General features: G+C 40.1%; 1 protein-coding gene across 1 annotated transcript in view; it reads right to left on the reverse strand.

Moving 5' to 3' along the window:
• KIF13A (kinesin family member 13A) overlaps window positions 1-27,320 on the reverse strand; it is a 216,568-nt gene that overhangs the window by 66,142 nt on the left and 123,106 nt on the right. Inside the window, 5 exon segments of the mRNA XM_060023590.1 lie at window positions 4,925-5,037; window positions 5,718-5,852; window positions 13,087-13,174; window positions 15,887-16,067; window positions 16,929-17,021. Coding sequence (XP_059879573.1) covers window positions 4,925-5,037; window positions 5,718-5,852; window positions 13,087-13,174; window positions 15,887-16,067; window positions 16,929-17,021 — 610 coding nt within the window.

Genomic DNA, 27,320 nt, shown 5'->3' on the forward strand with positions numbered 1-27,320 from the left:
AGGAGCGAATTTTTGCTCTGTCCCCGTGGGTCTCTTGTGTTAAATACAGAGACATTTATTCAGATTTCTTTCTTCACATATGTGGACCCTGCAATGCACAAGTGGTAAATTAACAAGGACCCCCACCCGCCCCTGAATAATGGACAGAAGGCAGGCCACTTTTATTCTCCCCTGGTACAAGTTCACGTTTAGTTCTGCAGGCAAAACCCACTGAAATGAGGTTTCCGAGGGGAAACGAACAAGAGTCATGGAGGGTGCTCAAGAAGAAAAAAAGGATTGAGTCACATGAAACATTAGAAACATTGTGCTTATAAGTTATTAAAACAAATTATAGGGGCTTCCCTGGTGGCGCAGTGGTTGAGAGTCCGCCTGCCGATGCAGGGGACGCGGGTTCGTGCCCCAGTCCGGGAGGATCCCACGTGCCGCGGAGCGGCTGGGCCCGTGAGCCATGGCCGCTGAGCCTGCGCGTCCGGAGCCTGTGCTCCGCAACGGGAGAGGCCACAGCAGTGAGAGGCCCGCGTACCGCAAAAACAAAAACAAAAACAAAAACAAATTATATGACAGAATCCTAGGAGTAACATATTAATATCCCTCAAACAAGTGTTCAGCAGAGCCCATTTTTGGATATGTTTAGTATATACTTTATTATTAACCACAGTGATTGAAATGGAAAGGAGACTGGGGAAGATACTCATTAGATGAATACTGTTGGCATTTAATGGTTGGCCATTGCTGAGAATAGAACAGAACTGTTTTCAATGACATTCCTAGGGGTATTAGAGAGTGTTCCATGATCTAAGTGAGTTCTCAGAGAAGTTGAACCAACCAGTCTCCAGGAGCAGAAAAAGGCTTCGTCCTTCTGCTCTCAGTAGACAGAGGAGCAGCAGACGGATTCCCAGATGCGTCCCCTCTGAAGATGGTCTACAGTTGACCTATCCCTCCCCAGTCCGGAACAGGCCTTGGCGGTACAGCCATACAGTGCCTTAGCTCTCCGCGTGAAGGAATAACGTGTGCTGTAAAGCTCTTAAGAGCTTAAGGAGAGATGAAGCCCCTAAATCCATAGCCCATTAAGCAGACACTAATGTCCGTGTGAAGTCCCTGGCAGGTCTGCTTAAGAGGATTATTAATGTTCCATATAAAGAAGCCCCAGTAGGAGGCTGAGAGAAAGCTTAGGAAACATGTCAGAGATTTCTTTAATTTTAGCCCTCCACTGGGCACTGATTTTAAGGCTTAAAAAAACCATTTGTGGAACTATCAGGCAGCAGTTTCAATACACTATTTATTTTACGAATACACACTTAACATAGAGCTTACTAGGGGTAGGCCTGTTCTAAGCATGCTACAAGTAGTCACTAATTTAATCCTCACAACAGCCTTACTCACGGTGTTTGCTCATCCACATTTTACAGGTGAGGAAACAGAGGCACGGAAAGGTCACACCCCTAGTTTCTGTAACTAAGAAGCTCCCGCGTCTCCTCTGGGAAGCCTCCCGCAAACCTGCCAGCTGTGTTGTCACCCATGTCCCCACCGCACCCTGTGTGTAAGTTTCTATGGCAGTTAACGTATTAATATCACTCCTCCAAAGGTCTCCTTCCCCACTGGACCTTGAACTTCCTGAGGCCAGGGTCTGATCTTACTCACCCCTTTCTTCTTATGCCCAGTCGGTGTTCAACACATATTTGCTAAACGGAACAAAAAAGTGCAGGTCCATTTATCTCTTATTGGATATCCTCGGGGCCACATGTGTTTTGAAATTCAGAATATTTTGGATTTGAGGAAGTTCAGTGCATACACTTACCCATGACCACTGGTGGGATCTGGGACGGCAGCCCATAGTAAAATTCATGAACGTTTCTGCAGCTAAACTTATGAATGGCCACACTAAATGAGTAAATAAAGACCATAAATGAAGATAAAGACCTCATCAGAGTTCAGGTGAGGGTTCACCAACAAGTGAGCTATGAAGAAAATCAGAAAAGCACTTGGTTTTCAGAGCACTTTGGATTTTGGAACTGCAGGTAAAGGACTATGGGCCTCTCCTTCTACAAAGGTCTCTAAGACAGCTGTGCAGACCACGGCATGGTCCTACTGTGAGAAGATGTCCCATCAATTCAGTGACTAAGTACCAATGACCATGCTGAGAACTTGGAGGACACCTGGTGGAGACCTGGACCCACAGTGGGCTGCCGGCACTTATGCACCAACTCAGGGAGCTGAGAGAGATGTGTGGGGTAAAGAAAAAAGGCCTGGATTAAGGTTCAAGGGAAAGGGTTCAGAGACGGCTCCACTCCCTTCGAGCCAGTTATTTTGGGAAAAGCACAAGACCAACTTGGCAAACATCCACAGGCTGGTCAATGTGTCCTATAAAAACATGCTTCAATGCTGGGTGACGCAGCACTTCTCAACATCACCTGCTCGAGAAAATCCCCCCACCTCCTTTTGCTTTTTCGAATGAAGTAACTTACTGTATCCTAACCTATGTGCTCCTCGAGGGCAGCAATCATGCTGTAACAAGTAACCAGAGACACAGTGGCCTAAAACAACACAACTGTATCATCTTACAGTTCTGGAGGCCAGAAGTCCAGAATGTGCTTCCCTGAGCTAAAACCAAGGTGCCGACAGTGCTATGTGCCTTCGGGAGGCTCGAGGGGAGAACCGTTTCCTCGCCTTTTCCAGGTGCCCACGTCTCTCGGCCCATGGCCCCTTCCTCCATCCTCACGCGAGCAATGGACTGTGAGGTCTTTCTCACCCACGTCACCCTGACGCTGGCTCTGCCACTTCCTTCTTTCACTTATAAGGAGCTTTCTGATTACATCAGACCCACCCGAATCATCTTCTCATCTCAAAATCTTTAACTTAATCACATCTGCAAAATCCCTTTGTGAGGTAAAATGTGCACATGTTTTGGGAATTAGGACCCGGACATATTTGGAGGACAGGCAAGCAATATTCTGTCTACAACAATATCTAAGATCCTCTTGCATCCCCACATCCAAGGCAGTGCCAGACACATAGCAGAGGCTTAATAAACGTCTGCTCAGCTTTTATTCATACTACTTAAATATCTCCAACCTCATCTTTAAACAGAGAAAAAGATACATGTAATGAACCTCACATGAAATAATGCATATGAAAGTGCTCCCAAAACTAAAAAGAACCATAAAAATGTAGATATCTCACAGACTAGTAGTAAGGAATACATACATCCACTTGTGAAAGAGCCAGTATATAACTAAGGAAAGATGACAGGAAGCTAAGAGAATGCCATTCAATCCATTAAGTCATAATGGAAAAGAGCCAGTAGCTGGAGTACCTGAATCATGTTATCATGTGGCCTTCGGGTAGTCCAGTTTGAGACACTACATAATTTAGTGTCCAAATTGAAGGGGGCACTATTAATATTTCCTCTGGGACAAAAGTATCAATCAGGACTCTTTCCGGCAAACAGAACACTTGGGCACCCCACTTACAGCAGTGGGATGAGTCTGGGCTCTCGAGCCAAACTGCCTACAACCAAATCTAAGATCCACGCTTAGAGTTTTGTGACCCTGGATATATTATTCCAGTGCTCTCTGCCTTGCTTTCCTCATCTGTAACATGGGTGTAATAGACCCATCTCACGATGCTGATGTGAGTTATTACATATAGAGCATTCAGAACAGTGCCTGGCATATAGTAAGAGGTTAAAAGAAACTAGTGCTTGTTACACATGAAGGCCAGCCATACTCAAAATTTCCATAAATTCACAGCACAGGATTCCCAGTGGCTTCCCACAAGTGTAGATACAGGCAAAGGGCTGGCATGGCTTAGCACCAGTAAACAAATGTCTAGGAGGGGTGACACTCTTTTCTTTGGTACCTGCATCCTCACACCCTCATTTCTGCTTCCCCATCCTGGTTCTTGCACTCACTTTGGAATGCAGAGCTGTATGCCCGCCTGGGCTCCTATAATGCTTTGTCATGAAATAGAGCAAAATCCTTTGTTATTAGAGCAGGAGACAGAATGACTGGAAGTTAACCCCGTAAAGCAGCAGTCTGTGCAGTGAGCACGGCTCTGTCCATCTGATAGAGGGGGTGATATTTCCCTGCTAATTTTAAACTTTTGTAAACTTTTGTAAAATTACAATGTGCCGGTACCATTTTGAAATGCAAGCTGCACAAACATGTTCCTGACTATATTACCTCTTGTCACCTTCTGTCCTAAACAAAACCCCAAGTTATTATGTCTCAACAGAAAAGTTCAAGTACAAACTAAGCTACTTTCTACTCACGCTGTTTATACAGCTTATAAAAATAATAGCTACAACCGTTAATATTTATTCAGTGTATACTATGTGCCAGGCTTTGTTCTAAGCACATTATGGGCATTTACTGTGCCTTTGCTGTACCCTCTGAGTGAAATGCCTTCATCTCCTCGGCCACCGGGCCAACTCCTACACACCCTGCACCTCGGCTCTCCTCCAGCCTTCACCACATCCCTGGGCATGCTGCAGGCACTCAGGCAGAGTGAGATTTCAGGACGGCAGTTCGTCAATAAATGTTACTTTTTGGGGAGATATTGATGTTTAAACCGTATTAGCCTTACAAAGGGATTCGAAGCAGATTTTCTCTTCAGAATAAGCTCCTCGAGTTAAATTTAAGATATGATTTGATTTGCAAAATTGCAACTTGTGTTCACCTAAGATGATATTATACAGTGATACACTGGGTGTTTGTACAATGTTTGAGGCATTTTACTAAACCTCATGCATCTCAATAGAGGCAGGTGAATGTTCTTCTTCAACCCAGTTCATTAAAGCTACACAGACTCTGAACCATCTGTGATCAGAGCCATCTGACCCCCGGTAATGCGACAAGTCCCCCAGGCACACGAGAAGCTGGGTGGGGTGTTCTAGTTTAACGCGGGAGTTGCACCAGCCTCTTACTTGTTAATGTTGCTGCCTTCTTTCAGTCGCTCTCCCGCGGCTCCCGTTTTAGACACTCTCTCGCTACCCGCCAGGTCCACCAAGCTGACCTTGCTCACTTTCTCTCCCGAATTCTAGTCGTGAGAAAGGAGAGAAACGACACACATGAGTGCAGAAACCACACAGACATCTACATATATCTCAGCACCACAACGAAAGCCATCCCGCTACAACAAGGCATACTCCTCAAGAAGATCTTAAATTGTAAGAAGAGTTCTTGGACTAGCAGTTTCACGGGCAAAATTTAGGTTGGTGTAGCAGTGTGGCATTTTGTTTTGTAGTTGGGAAGCAAGTGCACTGGGCTTTCCAGAATACAGTCAGAAAGCTGGAGCTTTTATGCACCTATGAGAACATACCAGGACATGAGGATTCCTCCGTATTCAGGTCAAATCCTTCTTTTTTTGAAAAAGCTTTCTTTAGGCTAAATGTTGCGGTTTCCTCTTTAATATCCCTTAATGACTATGAAGTAAACCCAGTTGTTTTTAGGGGAATTTCAGTATGAAAGGATACATAGTAAAAGCTGTACGGTGACATCATCACGTTCTTTAGGGAGTTTATACAAGGAATCCGATTTTTAAAAAAATGTTATATATAAAGTAAGACCTAACAAATTAAATGATGTAAGCAAAGTAGCTCATCTAGTAAGTAGAAGAGCTGGCATAAAGTTCTCAGGAACTGAATCCAGTCATGAAACAGTTCACTCATGAAGGTAGAGCTCTTTCACTGCTACCGAAGGTTCCACCCGATCCCTCACCCCAGACTGTAGGTCATACAGCGTCTGTGTGATGATGATGTTGAACACAGCATGGGAGCGGCTACTCTCTTCATTCATGTTGGTCGCAGCTACCGTCCGAGACTTATTTCCCTCAGACATCAATGACTCGATATCCTGGAGAAAAAGCAGAGGGAAAATATTAGAAGCAAAAAACCCAAGAACAGCATCCTGCCCATCAAGCGTATGTGTTAATTATGACGCACCTGTCACCACCCTTCCATATAAACCTCCTGCTTCTCCTCCACAGAGCCTGTCTCGAGCTTCCACTCCCTCAGTGCTTTCTAGTGGATGCAATGTTTCCCCCATTCTTCTTATTTATTTTTAAAAATTTCTATTGGAGTATAGTTGGATTTACAACGTTGTGTTAGCTTTTGCTGTACAGAAAAGTGATTTGGTTATACATATACATACATCCGCTCATTTTTTAGATTCTTTCCCCATAGAGGTCATTACAGAGTATTGAGTAGAATTCCCTGTGCTCAACAGAGGTTTTGTTTTACTTTATTTTTTTAATAGATCTTTATTGGAGTATAATGGCTTCACAATACTGTGTTAGTTTCTGTTGCACAACAAAGCGAATCATCCATATGCATACACATGTGCCCATATCCCCTCCCTCTTGAGCCTCCCTCCCATCCTCCCTATCCTACCCACTAGGTCATCACAGAGGACCGAGCAGATCTCCCTGTGCTATGCGGCTGCTTCCCACCAGCCAACTATTTTACATTCGGTAGTGTATATACATCGATGCTACTCTCACTTCAACCCAGCTTTGCCCTCCCACCCTATGTATTCAAGTCCATTTTCTAGGTCTACTTCTTTATTCCTGCCCTGCAACTAGGTTCATCACTACCAGTTTTTCGTTTTCTTTTTTTAATTCCATATATATGCATTAGCATACGGTATTTGTTTTTCTCTTTCTGACTTACTTCACTCTGTAGGACAGATTTTAGGGCCATCCACCTCACTACAGATAACTACAGTTTTCATTTCTTTTTATGGCTGAGTAATATTCCATTGTATACGTGTGCCACATCTTCTTTATCCGTTCATTTGTCGATGGACACTTAGCTTGCTTCCATGTCCTGGCTACTGTAAATAGTGCTGCAATGAACACTGTAGTACATGTCTCTTTTTGAATTGTGGTTTTCTCAGGTATACGTCCAGTAGTGGGATAGCTGGGTCACATGGTAATTCTATTTTTAGTTTTTTAAGGAACCTCCATACCGTTTTCCATAGTGGTTGTATCAACTTACATTCCCACCAACAGTGCAGGAGGGTTCCCTTCTCACCACACCCTTTCCAGCATTTACTGTTTCTAGATTTTTTGATAATGGCCATTCTGAGTGGTGTGAGGTGATACCTCATTGTAGTTTTGATTTGCATTTCTCTAATAATTAGTGATGTTGAGTATCTTTTCATGTGCCTCTTGGCCATATGTATGTCTTCCTTGGTGAAATGTCTACTTAGGTCTTCTGCCCATTTTTTAACTGGATTGTTTGTTTTTTTGATATTGAGCTCCATGAGCTGTTTGTATATTTTGTAGACTAATCTGTTGTCTATTGTTTCATTTGCAAATATATTCTCCCATTCTGAGGGCTGTCTTTTTGTCTTGTTTATGGTTTCCTTTGTTGTGCAAAAGCTTTTAAGTTTAATTAAGTCCCATTTGTTTTTGTTTTTATTTCCATTACTCTAGGAAGTGGGTCACAAAAGATCTTGCTGTGGTTTATGTCAAAGAGTGTTTTCTTATGTTTTCTTCTAAGAGTTTTATAGTGTCTGATCTTATATTTAAGTCTTTAATCCATTTGGAGTTTATTTTTCTGTATGGTGTTAGGTAGTGTTCTAAATTCATTCTTTTACATGTAACGGTAGTTTTCCCAGCACCACTTATTGAAGAGGCTGTCTTTTCTCCATTGTATATTCTTGCCTCCTTTGTCATAAATTAAGTGCCCATATGTGCGTGGGTTTACCTCTGGGCATTCTATCCTGCACCATTGATCTATATTTCTGTTTCTGTGCCAGTACAATACTGTCTTGATTACTGTAGCTTTGTGGTATAATTTGAAGTCAGGGAGCCTGATTCCTCCAACTCCATTTTTCTTTCTCAAGTTTGCTTTGGCTATTCGGGGTCTTTTGTGTTTCCATACGAATTGTAAAATTTTTTGTTCTAATTCTGTGAAGAATGCTATTGGTAGTTTGATAGGGATTACATTGAATCTGTAGATTGCTTTGGGTAGTACAGTCATTTCCACAATATTGATTCTTCTAACCCAAGAACATGGTATATTTCTCCATCTGTTTATGTCATCTTTGATTTCTTTCATCAGTGTTTTATAGTTTTCTGAGTACAAGCCTTTTGCCTCCTTAAGCAGGTTTATTCCTAAGTATTTTATTCTTTTTTTGCAATGGTAAATGAGAGTGTTTCCTTAATTTCTCTGATTTTTTTGTTGTTGGTGTATAGGAATGCCAGAGATTTCTGTGCATTAATTTTGTATCCTGCAACCTTACCAAATTCATTGATTAGTTCTAGTAGTTTTCTGGTAGCACCTTTAGGATTTTCTATGTATTCTATTGTGTCATCGGCAGTGGCAGTTTTACTTCTTCTTTTCCAATTTGTATTCCTTTTCTTTTTCTTCTCTGACTGCTGAGGCTAGGACTTCCAAACTATGTTGAATAAGAGTGGCGAGAGTGGACATCCTTGTCTTGTTCCTGATCTTAGTGGAAATGCTTTCAGTTTTTCACCATTGAGTATGTTTGCTGTGGGTTTGTCATATATGGCCTTTACTATGTTGAGGGAGGTTCCCTCTATGCCCATTTTCTGGAGAGTTTTTATCATAAACCGGTGTTGAATTTTGTCAAAAGCTTTTTCTGCATCTATTGAGATGATCATATGGTTTTTATTCCTTAACTTGTTAATGTGTTGTATTGATTTGCGTATACTGAACAATCCTTGAATCCCTGGGATAAATCCCAGTTGATCATGGTTTATGATCCTTTTAATGTGCTGTTGGATTCTGTTTGCTAGTATTTTGTTCAGGATTTTTGCATCTATGTTCATCAGTGATACTGGTCTATAATTTTCTTTTTTTGTGACATCTTTTTCTGGTTTTAGTATCAGGGTGATAGTGGCTTTGTAGAATGAATTTGGAAGTGTTTCTCCCTCTGCAATTTTTTGGAAGAGTTTGAGAAGGACTGGTGTTAGCCCTTCTCTAAATGTTTGACAGAATTTGCCTGTGAAGCCATCTGGTCCTGGACTTTTGTTTGTTGGAAGATTTTTAATTACAGTTTCAATTTAATTACTTGTGATAGGTCTGTTTATATTTTCTAATTCTTACTGGTTCGGTCTTGGAAAATTGTACCTTTCTAAGACTTTGTCCATTTCTTCGTGGTTGTCCATTTTATTGGCATATAGTTGTTTGTAGTAGTCTCTTATCATCCTCTGTATTTCTGCAGTGTCAGTTGTGATTTCTCCCTTTTCATGTCTAATTTTATTGATTTGTGTTCTCTCCCTTTTTTTCTTAATGAGTCTGGCTAAGGGTTTATCAATTTTGTTTATCTTCTCAAAGAACCAGCTTTTAGTTTTATTGATCTTTGCTATTGTTTTCTTCGTTTCTGTTTCATTTAATTCTGCTCTGATCTTCATGATTTCTTTCCTTCTACTGACTTTGGGTTTCTTTGTTCTTCTTTCTCTAGTTGTTTTAAGTGTAAGGTTAGATTGCTTATTTGAGATTTTTCTTATTTCTTGAGGTGAAACTGTATTGCTCTAAACCTCCCTCTTAGAACTGCTTTTGCTGCGTCCCATAGGTTTTGGGTTGGCGTGTTTTCATTGTCATTTGTTTCTACGAATTTTTTACTTTCTTCTTTGATTTCTTCAGTAATCTCTTGGTTATTTAGTAGTGCACTGTTTAGCCTCCATGTATTTGTGTTTCTTACAGTTTTTTTCCTTTAATCGATTTCCAATCTCATAGCGTTGTGGTCGGAAAAGATGCCTGATACGATTTCAATTTTCTTAAATTTTCTGAGGCTTGATTTGTGACCCAAGATGTGATCTATCCTGGAGAATGTTCCATGTGCACTTTAGAAGAAAGTGTATTCTACCACTTTTGGGTGGAATGTTCTATAAACATCAATTAGATCTATCTGGTCTATTGTGTTGTTTAAAGCTTGTGTTTCTTTATTTTCTGTTTGGATGATCTGTCCATTGGTGTAAGTGGAGTGTTAAAGCCCCCTTCTATTATTGTGTTACTGTCGATTTCTCCTTTCATGGTTGTTAGCATTTGCCTTATGTATTGAGGTGTTTTTGTGGGTCTTTTTCTTCTCTTGTGTTTCCTGCTTAGAGAAGTTTCTTTAACATTTGTTGTAAAGCTGGTGTGGTGGTGTTGAATTCTCTTAGCTTTTGCTTGTCTGAAAAGCTTTTGACTTCTCCATCAAATCTGAATGAGATCCTTGCTGGGCAGAGTAATCTTGGTTGTAGGTTCTTCCCTTTCATCCCTCTAAGTATATCCTGCCACTCCCTTCTGGCCTGGAGAGTTTCCATGAAATATCAGCTGGAACCTTATGGGGAGTCCTTTGTACGTTATTTTTTGTTTTTCCCTTGCTGCTTTTAATATTTTTTCTTTGAATTAGATTTTGTTAGTTTGATTAATATGTGTCTTGGTGTTTTTCCTAGAGTTTATCCTATATGGGACTCTCTGTGTTTCCTGGACTTGGGTGACTATTTCCTTTCCCATGCTAGGGAAGTTTTCAACTATAATCTCTTCAAATATTTTCTCAGTCCCTTTCTTTTTCTCTTCTTCTTCTGGGATCCCTGTAATTCAAACGTTGCTGCGTCCAGTGTTGTCCCAGAGCTCTCTGAGACTGTCCTCAATTCTTTTCATTCTTTTTTCTTTATTCTGCTCCTCAGCAGTTATTTCCACCGTTTTGTCTTCCAGGTCACTTATTCGTTTTTCTACCTCAGTTATTCTGTTATTGATTCCTTCTAGTGTATTTTTCGTTTCAGTTATTGTGTTGTTTATCTCTGTTTGTTTGGTCTTTAGTTCGTCTAGATCTTTGTTAAACATTTCTTGTATTTTCTCAATCTGTGCCTCCATTTTATTTCCAAGATTCTGGATCATCTTTACTATCGTTACTCTGAATTCTTTTTCAGGTAGATTGCGTATTTTCTCTTCATGTATTTGGTCTTGTAGGTTTTTACCTTGCTTCTTCATCTGTGACATATTTTTTTGCCGTCTCATTTTGGTTTTGGTTTTTTCTCTTTATGAGTGGGATTGTGTTCTTGTCTTACTGGTTGTTTGGCCTGAGGCTTCCAACACTGGAGTTTGTAGGCTATTGGGTAGAGCTGGGTCTTGGTGCTGAGATGAGGACCTCCGTGAGACCTCACTCCAATGAATATTCCCTGGGGTCTGGGGTTCTCTGTTAGTCCAGTGGTTTGGATTTGGAGCTCCCACCACAGGAGCTTTGGCCTGAACCCAGGCTTGTGAACCAAGATCCCGCAAGCCACCTAGGGCGGCAAAAAAAAAGAGGGGTGGCGGGGGGGGGGAGGAAGGCCTTGGCTGTGGAGGGTGGGGCCTAAGCAAGGGCAAGGTTTGGGTGGTGGGTGGGGCCAATGCTCAGGACCCACAGGGCTGGAAAAGGCCCTGGGAGCTGGCGGGGGTGGGGGTGGGGCTTAGGCTCAAGGAACAGAAGGGTCCCAGGCGTGCCCCCACCCCTGGTCTCAGAGGGCAGGGGACCTCACCTGGGAGCCCAGCAGGCTCCCTGTGCCCGAGTGGGAGGAGCAATCACCCTCCACTCCTCTCCCGCTCCTCCTGGATGGCTCCTCCTGCCTGCCTCTCCTGATCTCCCCAGCCTCAGGGGTGCCGATCCTGTCTGGCCTCCACTTCTCCTCCCCCCTCAGTCCCCCTACATCCTACTGGTTCACTTTGGGGTTCCTCTCATCTCCTTGTGCATCAGAGTCCCCCACCAGTGGCACACAGGCACCCAAGTTGTGGGGAGACGCTAACTCCACGTCTTCCCACACCACCATCTTGACTCCGCCGCTCCCCCATTCTTTCCATCCTGCAATCATCTTCTTCCTCTGTTAAGTACCTATTCTTCCCTTTGCAAGTTACTAAGGAGAAAAGAGCTAATATTTATTGAGCATTCCAGATACTCAATAACGGTAGTTACCTTGTTTTATTCTAACTCTCCTGCAAAGCTCTCTACTGCTTGATTATTTGCCTCCCTCCTCCAACACCGTGGCTCTCCCAGGACAGGAAACTTTCCTTCTTCGTCTCTGTACACCTGCTTTAGGACACCCAGAACCTAAGGCTCTTAAACAATTTTTGATGGATGAACTTTATAAAATAAGTATTTTCCTGATTTTACACACAAGGACACTGAAGTTCATGGAGGTCAAATAACTCTTCCCACACCTAATAAGAGGCAGAGCTGAATGCAAATCACAAATTCCTCAGCTCTTACTAATGAGTAACAGGAGGAGACAGACACTGATCCTTATAACACTGAGCTACGAGCCAGGCACCTTAGCAGAAGTGCTGACTTAGCATCTTCATGCCAGAGGGGTCTTCGTTCATTTCAGGATCTCAGTGTTTTCAAAGTAATGACTGCACTTTATTTCTGATCTAAGCAATAATAGAACTGTCTATGTTTAAATGGCTGGAGAGAGTTATCTTGCAGATTAATTTTAGTCCTACTGAGCCTGAAATGATGCAAAGATAAACACAACACATAGATGGTACTTCTAAGTGGAAGGATATATTTGCTCATTCATTTATTTATCGGTATTCTTCAGCAACAGACAGCAGTTTCTTTTATGGGATTTCCAAAGTAATGACAATAAAAATAGGGACAAAACATAGAGCCAGGACATGAGAAAGCATAAAAGTCAAGGAGTAGGAAAAGGAAACGGGTCAATGGAGGAAGGATCGATTCAGAAAAATAGAAGAACCCGAAGAGTGAAAAGTAATGGAAACTAAGGCAGGAGACCCTGTCAAAGAGAAAGGGTTGAAATAACTACCAAATACTGTTTACATTTGTCCAGATTTGTCCAGAAGGACATCACTGGAAACTTCAGGGAGAACTGTTTCAGCAGAGTGCTATGAGTGAAAATATTCAGCAATCGCAAAACACTGGGCCTCCCAACAATACTGCAAACCCCTCACAACCAAGCAGGCTGAAGAGTGTGATTAAAGCCCTTTCTTTCTGTTTGGGGTGGTTAATACTGGGTTTCTGAGACCATGAACGGCGTCAATATGCTATAAAGCGTTCACATAAAAATATATTCAACATTACCTATATACTTCAAGTTACTGTCAGTTTTTAAATGACTTTTTTTTTTAATGGCACTTACCTCAAAACTAGTGACAGCCAGTTGGGATAAACCATCTACATACGGTCCCAAAACTTTATGCTCTCGAACTTTAAGAGACTGTCTACTCCTTTGAGAGAAAGGAAAAAGGAATGAATGAGTCAGACCCAACTTGAGCTTTTCTTTCTAAAAAGAAAGTACTTTTAAAAGTACTCAGAAACTAAGATTGCAATTTCAAAGGAATTTTTTTTTTAACAATCAAAAAGTATTCTAAAAGCTATTTTATTTGGATTAGCAAAACAGCATTCCTTATGAGGAATGTCTTTTATACTCTGATTTCTATTTAAAGTAACGTATTATTTAAAAAATTCTATCTCTACTCCCAAACTAAACAGCCAGTACACAGAATACTACGTTAGGCCAACTTGCTTTAGTAGATGAACTTCAATTTCATGTGGGAGGAGGGAAAAAAAGGAAATGAAGCAAAGAACATGCCAGAATTGAACTTAACCTTCAGGCTATTCTATAAATAAGCATATTCTCAGTAAGTAATGTCTTAAGGTTTTGAGCAAGTAGTGAACAATATTAAAGTGTTTTAATTTACCTTTTCAGATCAGCAGCATTGATTTAAGCTGCTTCTGTGCTGACCATTTTATACAGAAAGTAATGTTATAGTACAGTAGCTGTTTGTAGTTACTGATATTTATCCTATATTTAGAACTGGCTCTGCTGGTGAAGATTTTAGGGCTCTTTTGAATTTTTAAATGGCAATCCCGGTTTGGGACCCATGTGAAGAGCTTATCAGTAGATAATTGAGATGAAAAGCAAAGCTATAATATACATTATAGCCATATTGTATACGTCACCTTTTTCATCAGATACTAATCACTTTTCAAATCAAGAGTCAATGCTTGGCATCACTCAAGTGTGGAAAAAAGAAACTAAGAATGAGCACTTCCCGAAGTCTCGACATTGTTCCCTAAGAACCTCTCAGTTATCTCACTGAATCTTAATCTCACAATTCCACAAAGTAGGTCTTACTAACGTTATTTTAAGGATGAAGAATGCAATGTGACAACAAGCAATTCTGCCGTACTCTAAACAAGGGCAGACCAAGTGCACAGTTTCAAGAGAGCTGATTTGATGCCCAAGGATTCAGAACTCGGCTCAGTCTGTTGGCACAACCAGAGATTCTTTAATGCTATTCATGAGCAAGAAAAAATAAACCTAGCACAATATCAAGTGCTTCTGATGGTGTCTAACATCTGGGATTCTTGTACACTGCTGGTGGGAGTGTAAACTGGTACAACTGTTTCGGAAAACAGGTTTGCAGTACCAAAGCTGAAGATGCTGTAGCTTCTGACCCACAATTCCACTTCTGGATGTATTCCCTAGAAACTCCTGCATTTGTACACCAGGAGGAATGTAGTACAAGAATGCTCAGAGCAGCACAGTAGTGGTAAAAAGTGGAAACCACACAAATGACAGGAGACAGAATAAATAAATTATGGTATAATTATACAGTGGAATACTAAAGAGCAGTAAAAATCAATAAGTTATTACTTCATATATCAGAACGAATGAATCATTGAGGGGAAAAGTAGCAAGTCACCGAAGGACACATGTATTATGACGCCACTTACACACAGTTAAAAATTGTGCAAAATTATGTGTAAACTCTTAAAGAGGAGGAAGATAATGAGAAATATAAAACTCGTAATAGTAAAAAAAAAAAAAATTCGTAATAGTAGGAATGGTAGGAGTTGAAACAGTATCAAAGAGGAGTACACAGGTGGCTTCAAAAATATCAGTCATGTTCCATTTATTAAGCCAAACGGTGAGTAGGACAGTCATTGATTTTATTATTCTTTAAACCTTACATATATTGTAAACATTCTTTCATATGCATTAAACAGTTAATAACTAAAACTATTTCTGATGATTGGGTCACTTCCTTTCCATCTATAATTTTTATCTTATGCCTCTAATTATACCCTTGATTATACAGCTGCTAAAAACATTTAAAAATATTTTCATCATGTTATATAAAAAATTCAGGATATTGAATTGTATTTAGAGAAGAACCTAAACACGCATACCACACATCCACCCCATAGATTTGAAACACAGGATCAAAATGCACCAAAGCGTTAACAGCAGTTATTTCTGAGTGATGGAATTATAGGTCATTTTTATTTCTTCTTACATTTACCTACTTTCTAAATTTTTATATATATTATTTTTAAATCAATAAAAATTTTAATTAATTAAAAAGGTAAATGGCCCTCTCCTTCCTCTATGAAACAAACTCATCTGGTTTTTATCACCTAGCTTTTAAAAAATACAGATGCCTGGGTTTCTCCCTGGGTCTACTGAATCATAAGTGCTAGAGCGGGGGCTCAGGCCAGTGTATCCTTAAAAAGCCTCCCAAGTGATTCCAGTGTACATCCCTGGAAAAGAATGACTTGCTTAGGCTGGGTCATTTGAAATCTTCAACCACTTTGCCTCCAATTTAGAGGTGCTACTTTCCAACATAAATGGAAGGACCAATGTGTCATTTTTAACTCAATTTTTATGAATAAACCATAGTGGCAAAAATAACAAAATAGTAAAAACATCCTTTTAAATGGCATATGTAAGCAACTTTATACACGAATATAGGATAAACTATGAATACTAGATATACCAACAGGCTTTGAGAAGCTGATGATTTCTCAGTAAATGAACTGAAACTCGAGTACCGACCAAGGGCGCAAATACATATACTCACCTGCAACTTTAACTTCAGGATCACTTAAAATTATTACCCCTACTACAAGGTTAATTTCAACCACTAACTTACCCTTTGGGGTCTAAAAGATCCCGAACTTTCTCATTATAAATTTCCATATAGGATACTTCAACTTTAAAGGTCTGTGACTCATTTTGCTCCAGAGAGATCCTTTGAAATAAAGCACAGCAGAGCCTTGGAATGAGGCCCCGCTGCTCAGCATTGCCCATCATGGAGAAGGATTTTCCTGAGCCTGGAGAAGGGCAAGCAGAAAGAAAGGAGGATGGAAGAGGAAGCAAACTGTAATGCTTCAGCTACACAAGTGTTTCATACACAGCAGCCGAGGTCACACAGCAGAAGCGGACAATTTGGCCCCCAAAGGCCAGTCCCTTGGACACCAAGGCTACTATTCTTTCTATTATACTCACGGCCTCCAGTTTGACTTTTACTGTGAGACCCAGAGGGCACCTCTCTTACAGATGGATACGTACAAATGTAAGCACTACAAATATGTAATCTTTAAAAGTACACATGGTAAATATCAAATATCACCATCAAGTAACATTAACAGTATTTTACCCACAAAATATCAATATTTCACATTTGTGAAAGTGCTTTGACATATATTCCCCTAATTGTCCTGTGATGCAACAATAGGCAGTACTGTTATGATTTACTGATTTATTCCAACTTTATAATTGAAATGATGGTGGCTCAGAGGGCTAATGGCTGAGCCACTAGCCTGTTTTTGTTTAATATCCTGGTGAAGTCCTCTAGATGATACTAAGAGGAAGATACTAAGAGCTTTTCTACAGTTTTTCACTATAACATTTATACCGAGAAACTGGTAATTATTTTCTTAGTTCAAATACAGGTTAAAACTATAATTTAGGAAAATGACACTTAATAGTTTAAAACTAGCTTTGCTCATTAACACTAAAATTACTCAGTTACCACAACTGTCAAACCTTCAAAATGAAGATTACTTTTGATCATCTAATTCAGCCAAACCCGTGAAGTCAGAAGCGCTTTTCTATGGTTTCCCAAAGTGTTTTCTATATCTATGTTTTAAGAAATGCACATTTAATATCACTGACTGTAAGTGGCTACTTACCTGTCTGTCCATATGCAAAAATGCAAGCATTATACCCCTGAAAGGCTTTCTCAAGAATTCCTTCCCCAAGGCACTTGAAAACCACTTCTTGACCTAAAAAACAAAACAAACAAAAAAACTAAAAAGACTGATTTTTCTTGACATATTTGTAGTAATAACCGAGCCCCAGTCATTAACACATTCTCTCAATCCAAAAAGATGTTAAGTGTATTGCATATCTACTATGTGTAGGGCTGTGGATTAAAGAACTTATTGTATTCAATTTTGCTTATCTACTCTTCTACACTATAGCTCAGTACCTGGATCCGTTCATGATTCTACCCACTGTTTCCCTCTAAGACATTTCTCTAGGCCTTCAAGTTTCCTGTCCATTGTCTGTGGGCCGTATGGAAGCATCATTTGAATTTGGTTTAGTTTCTTTTCCTGAGTTAGTAGGAAAGTGTCATTCAACACAAACTGTCTTATCTCCCCATGTGGACTCTGAGCTTCCGACGAGCAGGAACCTCATCATCCCCATCTTGGTATGTGTGTGCACCTCTGCCCCCAGCACGGTGCTAAGTCCATGCTAGACGCTGAGCAGCTGTTCACCGCTGGTGGAGGGGATGTGCTGAGCACAGGCACCTCTCACCTGTATTCCCAGAGGGGATCTGGGGACAGGTTCCCGTCTGTGAGCCTGTCTACAGCTCACTGTGGCTCTTGGGGGTGTTCTGTCATGTACCATCTATACTACGGTAGTGCCCAGCTAAAGATTAAGGTGTGAAAATCTTTTTAAATGCTTAACGAGGCATTTACTACCCTTTGAAATTGGTGCCTTTCTAACATTCAGTCCCCACCATTAAGACAATTAAAGTGATTTTCTCCTTCCTCTGTGCAGAAACTACTGCTTTAAGTACCTCTTTCCTCTACTGGAATGAGAAGCCCCGATGGATGTCAGACTATAATCTGGTTATCTTTGTAATCCTAGTGCCTAGTACAAAATGCTTAATAAATGTTTGTCCAAGAATGAGTCAGTTTAATCTTTTTATCCAAATGACAATTCCTTTTACGTTTGGAAATAAAGCAATAGAACATAAGCTTTTGGGTATATGTTTTTCTTTGATGCATCTGATTTTAGCAGTCTCTTGTTATATTATGACATATCATGGTTGCAGAATGGGACTCTTAAAAGTGTAAACATGAAACAAGTAATAATATTTCCGGGCTTCCCTGGTGGCGCAGGGGTTAAGAATCCGCCTGCCAATGCAGGAGACAAGGGTTCGAGCCCTGCTCCGGGAAGATCCCACATGCCGCAGAGCAACTAAGCCCGTGCACCACAACTACTGAGCCCGCACTCTAGAGCCCACGAGCCACAACTACTGAGTCCATGTGCCACAACTACTGAAGCCTGTGCACCTAGAGCCTGTGCTCCGCAAGAGAAGCCACTGCAATGAGAGGCCTGTGTACCGCAACAAAGAGTAGCCCCCGCTCGCCGCAACTGAAAAGAAAGCCCAGGCTCAGCAACGAAGACCCAACACAGCCAAAAATAAATTAATTAATCAATTTAATTTAAAAGAAATAATACTTCCAATCATTAGGTTGGCAAAAAAAAAAAACAAAACCTTGACAGTATCAAATATAGCTGGATTGAAGAAATAGGTATTTTCATAAGCTGCTGGTGGGAGAATAAACAAATGCAGCTGTTCCAAGGAAAACCTCAAAGCACCAAGAAAAAGGAATATGCCCAGGCTCTCTGACCCACTGTGAGGCATCTGCCCTAGAGACTCACTCCCACAAGAGATCCCTGTAAAAGGATGTTCATGGCAGCATTATTTATAATGCTGAAAGCTGGAATCAAGTTAAATGCCCATTAGCAAGGGAGTAGATAAGTAAAATGTATTTTATATGACGGAATATTACACACCATGTTTAAATAAACAAGCAAAACAAATCTATGTGTGTAAACAATGTAGAATTCAGAAACATTGTTGAGTTTTAAAAAAAGTCATGTTCAGACTGTACATATAATGTAAAAATTTATGTCAAATAGTATGTGTAATATCTATGTGTGTTAAAGTAAAAAAAAGAAAAAACTGGATCAGAAGAAAATATACCAAATTTATATAACATTATTTCTCAACTATGGACTTCTACCGAAGAGGCATTTAAAACATGTTAGTGAAATATGTGGATATTTTTAAAAGGGTATAACTGTAAGAGGCTTCCTAAAAATACGGTTTGTTGTGAAGACTACCTGAAGATGTGTGTGTATGTGCACACAAACATAAACTCGGAGGATAATAAAGTATTGTCAAAACTCTTATCCACTGAAGACACACCTTCAAAAATGCTTTTATGTGGTGGGAATGTAAATTGGTACAGCCACTACGGAGAACAGTATGGAGGTTCCTTAAAAAAACTAAAAACAGAACTTCCATATGACCCAGCAATCCCACTCCTGGGCATGTACCCTGAGAAACCATAATTCAAAAAGATGCATCACAATGTTCACTACAGCACTATTTACAATAGCCAGGACATGGAAGCAACCTAAATGTCTATCAACAGAAGAATGGATAAAGAAGATGTGGTACATATATACAATGGAATATTACTCAGCCATAAAAAAGAACAAAATAATGCCACTTGCAGCAACATGGATGGACCTAGAGATTGTCATACTGAGTGAAGTAAGTCAGATGCAGAAAGACAAATATCACGATTATCACTTATATGTGGAATCTAAAAAAGGGGGTATAAATGAACTTATTTACAAAACAGAAGTAGAGTCACAGATGTAGAAAACGAACTTATGGTTACCAGGGGATAAAGGGGGGTGAGGGATAAATAGGGAGATTGGAACTGACATATACACACTACAATATATAAAATAGATAACTAATAAGAACCTGTTGTATAGCACAGGGAACTCTACTCAATACTCTGTAGTAACCTATATGGGAAAGGAATCTGAAAAAGAATAGATATATGTATATGTATAACAGAATCACTTTGCTGTACACCTGAAACTAATACAACATTGTAAATCCACTATAGTCCAATAAAAAGATGCTTTTATGTTATAGTTAAGTATGATAGAGTCTTGTGCTAAGAAAATATCTGACCCATCCTGTTGCTGATCTTTGATACACATCGATATTCTTTTCTCACGTGTTTTCTCAAAGGACCTTCCTTATTCCACGTGTATTCCCAAGGCCTATGCCAAAACACAGGCTTAAATCTGGACCTAAGTCCTGTAGTGCAGAAGATGGGGAATTAAACACAGCCTGTGCTCAGGCTTGTGAGAATTGATGGTGGTCCTCAGCCAGGACCCAAATGCCATCAAAGGCACTGAAAAAACACCACTTTCTTGGCACAAAGAGATGAATGGAGCAATCTCGTTTGATCTTCCACACTGGTTAACCAGCCCCCATAAAGGGAGTAGGGTGAGGATGGGAACAAGATGCTTTAAGACTCGGCTAGGTCCAACATCCTGACTGTAACTCATGATTTTGATTCATATTTCGTAACTTGGAAAAAAGCAAGAGCTTGAGTTGATGAAAGGACTCAACTGCAGAGAAGCACTGTGGTCAAAGAGCCTTTCACCCTGGCTTCACAGAGCCTGAAGTCATTAACCAATCAAGGATTTATATCTGTTCTTTTATCAGGTAGTGAAATGGATTACTTTCTGGTTTCTGCTTCTGATGCTGAGTAGGCTGGAATTATGAGGAATTATTTTCTCAATGTTTTTGCAAGGGCAAATCACAAGTCTTCTTTTTCCTTGGTAGGAATCATCTTTTAAAACCAAAGATCATTAACTGAAAAAAAAACAAGAATGAATGCTATAGAGCTACGTGAAATAGGTTTATGATGTGTCAGGTGAAAAAACCAACACCACCACCAGCCAGGGTGTGTATACTAAAATTGCACGAAAAACAAAAAATGATCAAAGAATGCTCCAGGATATAAAAAATACAAGAATGAATTTCAGCTTGGCCTGTTTCCAAATTACTGCAGATACTAAATAGGATACGAATTAACCTATTTAACTTGTATACTTTTATTATGTATGCTGCTAAGAAGAAAAAAAGTATTTTTTTGTCAACTGCCCCGTTTGCAGTGCACTTTCCGTATTCTATTCTGCTGAATCCTTGCAATGGCTTGATATGGACTGTGATCAATAAGGAGATGGGGGGGTGATGAGGGCAGCACTCTGAAAGAGTAAGTCATTTGCCCAAGATGGGGCCACCAGCGAGTGGCAGGGCCTGTGGGTGTTGACTCCCAGATGGACTGAGGCCCATCCATAATCAGTGATTCAGGCTTCATGACACTGGGAATCAGTTATTCCCACCTCTGGTCTCCGTGGTATTTTTTTTTTTTTAAAAACAAACTCCCAGAACTCAACACACTGCAGTATTTTTTTTTTTTTTCCCATGTCTGTCTCTACCACTGAATTGTGAACTCCTTTGAAAACAGGAGCTGTTGCATCTTAGCAGAGTACCTGGCACACAGTACACACTCTTATTTACTGAATTGCTCTGGTGACACTACTGTTTTTAGACTAATGTGTATTTAATTGGGCGTCCCTTTCCTCATTAGTGATGACAGAGGCATCAAAATATTGTTGGTTGAACTTAAGAAGTTAATTGTAGGGTTTACACTTTGGATAAAGTATGGCTGTTTTTGAAATTCTAATGAGCCCCTCAAGATTACAATAGTCTTTGTTAAATAAGGCCCTGGGGTGTGAACAGACGTGTCAACATAATATGTAACTAATCGAATAACTTTGATAAAAATTACAGATTACACTTTTACTGACATCCATAATTACCTCCTAGACATTGAAACAAAATATATACGACTGAAAAAAATAAACCAGTCTCTTTGATTTCCACTAAATGTACAAATATGCTTTCCAAAAAGTCAAGTTCTTTTAGTTAGATATTTATGGTTACATTTGACAGACAGAATATAATTGAGATTTACTGTATTTAATAAAGTTTTAGTTATAACTAGGAAAGGAAAACATTCTGGGAAACACAAAGTGGAATATGAAAAAGTAGAAGACAATTATACTGTGTTTCTGGAAAGAATTTTTCTCCTTTCCATCCTTAAATAGCTATCCCAAAACACAATTTATAAAAGGGAAAATACAAAGAATTATATTGTAAAGTTCATGTATTTTTACAAATCTAAGCAAGACTGGATTCTAGAGAGAATGGAATCCATTTTGTCTATGACTTCATGTCTCAAGGGAAATTTATTATCTTTTAAGAAATAATGAATACTTTCCCACCTCTACAAAGATTCATCAACATTAACATTTTTAATAGCTCTGCTTAATTTCCACTGTATACTTAACATGCAATTATTAACTGATACAACCTATTATAGATACTTAGATTATTTCCTTTTTCTTTTTTTCTGCAATATTTATTCTTACACATTTATCTTTGTACACTTTTCTATTGACTTTACTAGGCAAAACTCCAAAAAATATCAAATCACTAACCCTCCTAGCAATGCATGAATCTTTTTTCTACACCTTCAACAACACTGGCTATTATCATTCTTCCTGGCTTTGACTAACAGAAAAAAAAAAAAGGCCTTTTGTGTTGTTAAATTTAAATTTTCCTTTCCTTAGGTTATTGTCCATTTGTATTTACTCTTCAGTAAACTGACTATTTGGGTGCTATGTTTATTTTTATAAATCAATTGGTTTAGTAATTGATTAAGTATTAATTTTAAAATATCCATCATATATTAAGGATATTAACCTTTGGTCTATTATATATTGTACATATTTTTCCCCAATCTGTCATTTACCTTTCAGTCTTATGTTGTTCTTTGTCATACAAAAGCTTTTGGTCTTTCATATTCAAATCTCTCATCTTTTCCTTTATGATTTTCATCTATATGGTGTATGTTATGCTTCCAAAATCATTCTGGATTATTATTACCCCAAATTACATAGTTATTCACCCATATTTTCTTCTAGCTTTGTTTTTGGTTTTTCCAGTTTTATATCCAAATCTGAATTCTACTTCTTATCAGCTATGTAATCTTGGGCAAGATCTCCTTCACTAGTAAAACAGGAATAATAGTTGCTCTCTTACTGGGTTGCTGGTATGATTAGATAAGGCAGTACAGTAAAGCACTTGCCATAGTGGGTGGCCATTAAAAGTCTAGAATATATTTTAGCTAATATCCATAATTAATACCATCTCTTAAATCTTTAATCAACTATAATTAATTTTGGTGCAGAAAAGGAGGTAATCATCTAATTATTTTTCCTTCAATAGTTCCTCTATCTTTGCAACAATTCTGTGAGGCAATCCAATTTTAAAGATAAAAGACACTTACTCTTAGAAAAAAAAATTAAAGGAATCATTTATTGCTATTTCTCTAGCACCTCTAGTGGTCCCACCTTTAAAATTCCACTGACCAAATGTAATGGTGGTATACTCACACGTGACAGAAAGAAGGGTGTGTGTGAATGTGTGTGTATGTGTAGGGGGGGTCATGATGAGGAGAGGAAGAAGGAACAGTATCATTAATTATTATCTGGGCCAGAATACGCCAACCCATGTTGTCCAGTGGAGGAAAAATATTTACCATTTTTTTAATAACATTAAGATATCTCAGAAAGGTAGAGGGAAAAAAACAACTAAATAAATCATATCAATAAAACTGAATGCAAACAGACTCTATAGAGCTCCCCTTATTTTTTTATTCTGGTGCCTTTGTAGCTCTACGAATCCCTGGCTGGGGTTATACTTAATCAATTCTTTGGTTTGCTGACTTTCAGCCACCACTGGTAAAACAAATGATTATTTGAAAAAAGTGAAGACTGTCAACCAAAGCCTAAAAATGCCCTGTAGACTCTATACGGTCTTCTGTCCTCCTCAGCATAACCAGTTTTCCATGAAACATGAACAGTGGCTACACTTCACTCTGTGATGGACAGAAAATATTAACCATCAAAGACCCTTATACAGTCTATTAAGGAGAGTCTGGTTTATCCAAAAGACTGAAGGTGTTTTTGTTTGTTTATTTGTTTCTTTTTACTTTGTTCCTTTTTATTTTTTAAACACAGCAGTCCCTTTTTTCGGCATAGAAAAAAAGCAATTTGTCAACTGCTTTTAGAAGCTTAGTTCACACACACACACACACACACACACACACACACACACACACAGAGCTATTTATGCTGGAGAGTGGGAATCAGGGAATCCATAAAAGATGCACTATCCCTACCCTAAATGTTTCCCGACTCCAGTTCACACTCAAATGGGACGAAGTGCCACTTGTCTAGGGAAATACGTACCAGCCCAGAAGGGAAACGGAAGGGCAAGTTCAGAAGTCCTGAGGGGAGCTAGAGGACCTATGAGAATCTGTTTCTATCCCAGACAAACCACACAAAGGCACAACACAGTCCAACCCAAGAGCCTGTGACTTTTCCGCAGGACCCCTGCCAGAGGGGAGATGGCCACTCTACAGAAGTCAGCTCCACGTGCCTGGCACGGGGAATCCACAGGGTCTCACTTGTTCATAACCATGACCAAGATGCCAATTTCCTCTGTGGGGTTTATGATTAGACTCCTATAGCTGTGTGGACAAGTCTTAAAACCCAGGCATGCCCAAAGCAACCACAACACAATGTCAGAACAGTAGAGAAGGTTCCTGTATGGAATTTCTGCAAGCAAAGTCACAGACCTGACCCGCCCAACCCTGAGTCACACATGATACAGCTCTCTGAAAAGCTAACACCCTGAGTCTCCACACTTGTATGTAACCTGTCCCTCCTGGGAATAGCAGCAATGGCCTCAAAGCTACCAGGCGTGTGCATTGGGAGCTCAGTAACCAAGGTAATTCTCTCACTGCAGCAGGGCTCTGATAGCAAAGCACAGAAGAGAAACTAGGGATGGGAGGGAAAGTGCATATCATGCATATGCTGACACTTGACAGCGTACGAGGAACAGGGTGAAACATCACAGTGGGCTATGCTCTAGGAAATGGGAGAACAAAATAAGAGGGCATAAGCTTGTTTTATTCACAATCTGCATGAACCAAGGCAGTCTCACATAGATCATGGCTGATCAAAGCACTAAATATGGAGATACAAGACTGGACGTGACATGTGCACAGAATATTTCTAAGGTAGCGGCGTGGAAGAGCAGCCGGGATTTTAACACGATTCTATCATTTTAAACAGAATCCCCAGTTTTCCTTCGTTTCCCCATCTCTTTTTTCACTGGAGTTAAGAGTGAAAAAAAAAAAGGGTTAAGCTCAATATTTATGATCTGGAGTTCCTGGGCATGCGCGTCTGGGAGGGTGTTTTTCCACTCCTAACCAGGCTGACAGCACTAGCGACTGTGATGAGTCTGGACTTGGCAGGTGGCCCAGCTCTAAATCCGAGCACCTGGGCAGGGCAAGGCCAGTCAGGCACCTCACACATACCTGAAGGGGCGAGGAATGCCGAACCTGGACGAGGTTTCAGGTAATCTCTCCCTCAAACAGTGCAACTCTCAGAAACTGTCACATGTGGTGACTTTAAACCTGGTTTAAGTTAAATGACCAAAAACTACAGAGTTTAGATAAAGGAACTAGGGCTTTAAAGGCTTGACTTGATGATAGGAAATTTAAGTTTTAATAAACTATAGAAGATTGCCATTAAGGGGCTTGGTAAAATGACCCTGAGAACCTGGGCCTGGAGGGTAAAGGTAGACACGGGGTCATTTTCCACAGTGGCATCTGGGAGCTATCAGCACTGCAGTCCTCAGGAGTTTTCCTTGCAGCACGGCCTGGGTGACTGGCCCAGATGGATGTTTCCACCCCCTGACAGCGCTGGGGCCAGTCATGAGCTGGCAGTGAACCTCAGCTCCTTTCTTTGTTGCCGTATAAAGTGGCTGAGTCACAGAGGAGGGGTCAGGCGTCGGGGCCACGGACGAAAGAGCTGTGAGGACTGTCTCACAGAGAATGCATTTTGGAGTGGTTCAGGAGGGTACTTTCACATATAACAACTGCTGAAAAAGGAGCTGTTCTTCACCTCTACCTGCTCGACAGTGTTTGCCACTGTGTTTCTCTGACACAGAGGCAGACCTGACTCAATATCTCTTCTGGACTGTGGGGTGCACAAGATTGACAGCACTTGAGGGGAGGTGAGAACAAAGCCCAAACCAAACACAGGCATTCAGGACTCTGGAGAACTTCTGACAGGAGGGAGAATGTTAATAGTATTATTCCTGGCTAGGTTCCAAGCCAGAGTACTCCAATAACATGATTCCCTAGGCACAGCCTCTTGTTGGGATGAGAGAGAAGAGAGGAGAGCCTGGGATTGCAGTAGAATCTATAAAATCTTCACACATAACTGTCATTGACCCAAATCCGCATTTACCACTGCTTTCAGCTCCCTTACAAGTAGCAGGGCCTCTCTGAACCTCAGTTTCCTCATCTGTAAAATGGGGGCAATATCAGTTTCTACTAATTTGGTGTTTTGACAATTAAATGACCTGCTGCAGATAAAGGGATGAGCACAGTGCTGGGAAACTAGTGCTCAGAACTCTATTGTCTATTGTTGTTATTATTATCCACCCCTCTAAACACACTTAACTAAGTTAAGTGATGTCTCTGGGCGCCAAGAAATACTCTAAGGAATAGATGTCGACAAAGAAAGGAAAGTGGAAGAAGGCAGCGTTGGGTGGGATTAAAAAATCTGGGAGTAGAGGTGAGAAGAAAGAGAAGCATACACACACACTCTTGTAAAAAATTTAACAGTGTCAGCCTAGCTTACTTTATCTCAGAGAAATTTTTCTTAACTGACCTTCACTTACCCGATTCTCTCAATTAACATTCTCTCTTCCATCTGTAAAATACACTGATGGCTTACTGCACACTAAATCACCCAACTGGTAGACAACTCTGGACTCCCACCAGCTGAGTTAGGTTCTCACAAAGGGTCAGTTGTGTTTGCTCCTGAACTGGTTTGTGTCAGCTACACTTCTCTGTAATTACATAACTAACAAATGCAAAAAGAGAGTTGCTGGTTCTAAGAAAACTAGTCTGGATGCTGAGGAACAACTGGATAAAGGTGAGCCCCGAAAAGAACTGTCAGGTTAGGTATGGGTAAGAATTTGTAAGACTGTAAAAGAGAAAGAAAAATCTAGAAGGATTCTGCAGTCAGTGTTTCATAAATGTCTTTTAAGATGGCATGCACCATTTATAGTGAATCTCTAACAAACTTTTCATATAGTCAACTACTACTGCTTCTCATAACCACAGGGAAAACTTCCACAGTTTTGATAAACTTAACAGCTAACAATTACTGAGTATTTATTCTACACAAGACACTTGCTGAGGTCTTCATATACACTTGAATAGTGAAATAATGAATCAATACAATATGCTCTAACAAAT

This window comes from Delphinus delphis, chromosome 10 (assembly GCF_949987515.2).
Source record: "Delphinus delphis chromosome 10, mDelDel1.2, whole genome shotgun sequence".
NCBI lineage: Eukaryota > Metazoa > Chordata > Mammalia > Artiodactyla > Delphinidae > Delphinus > Delphinus delphis.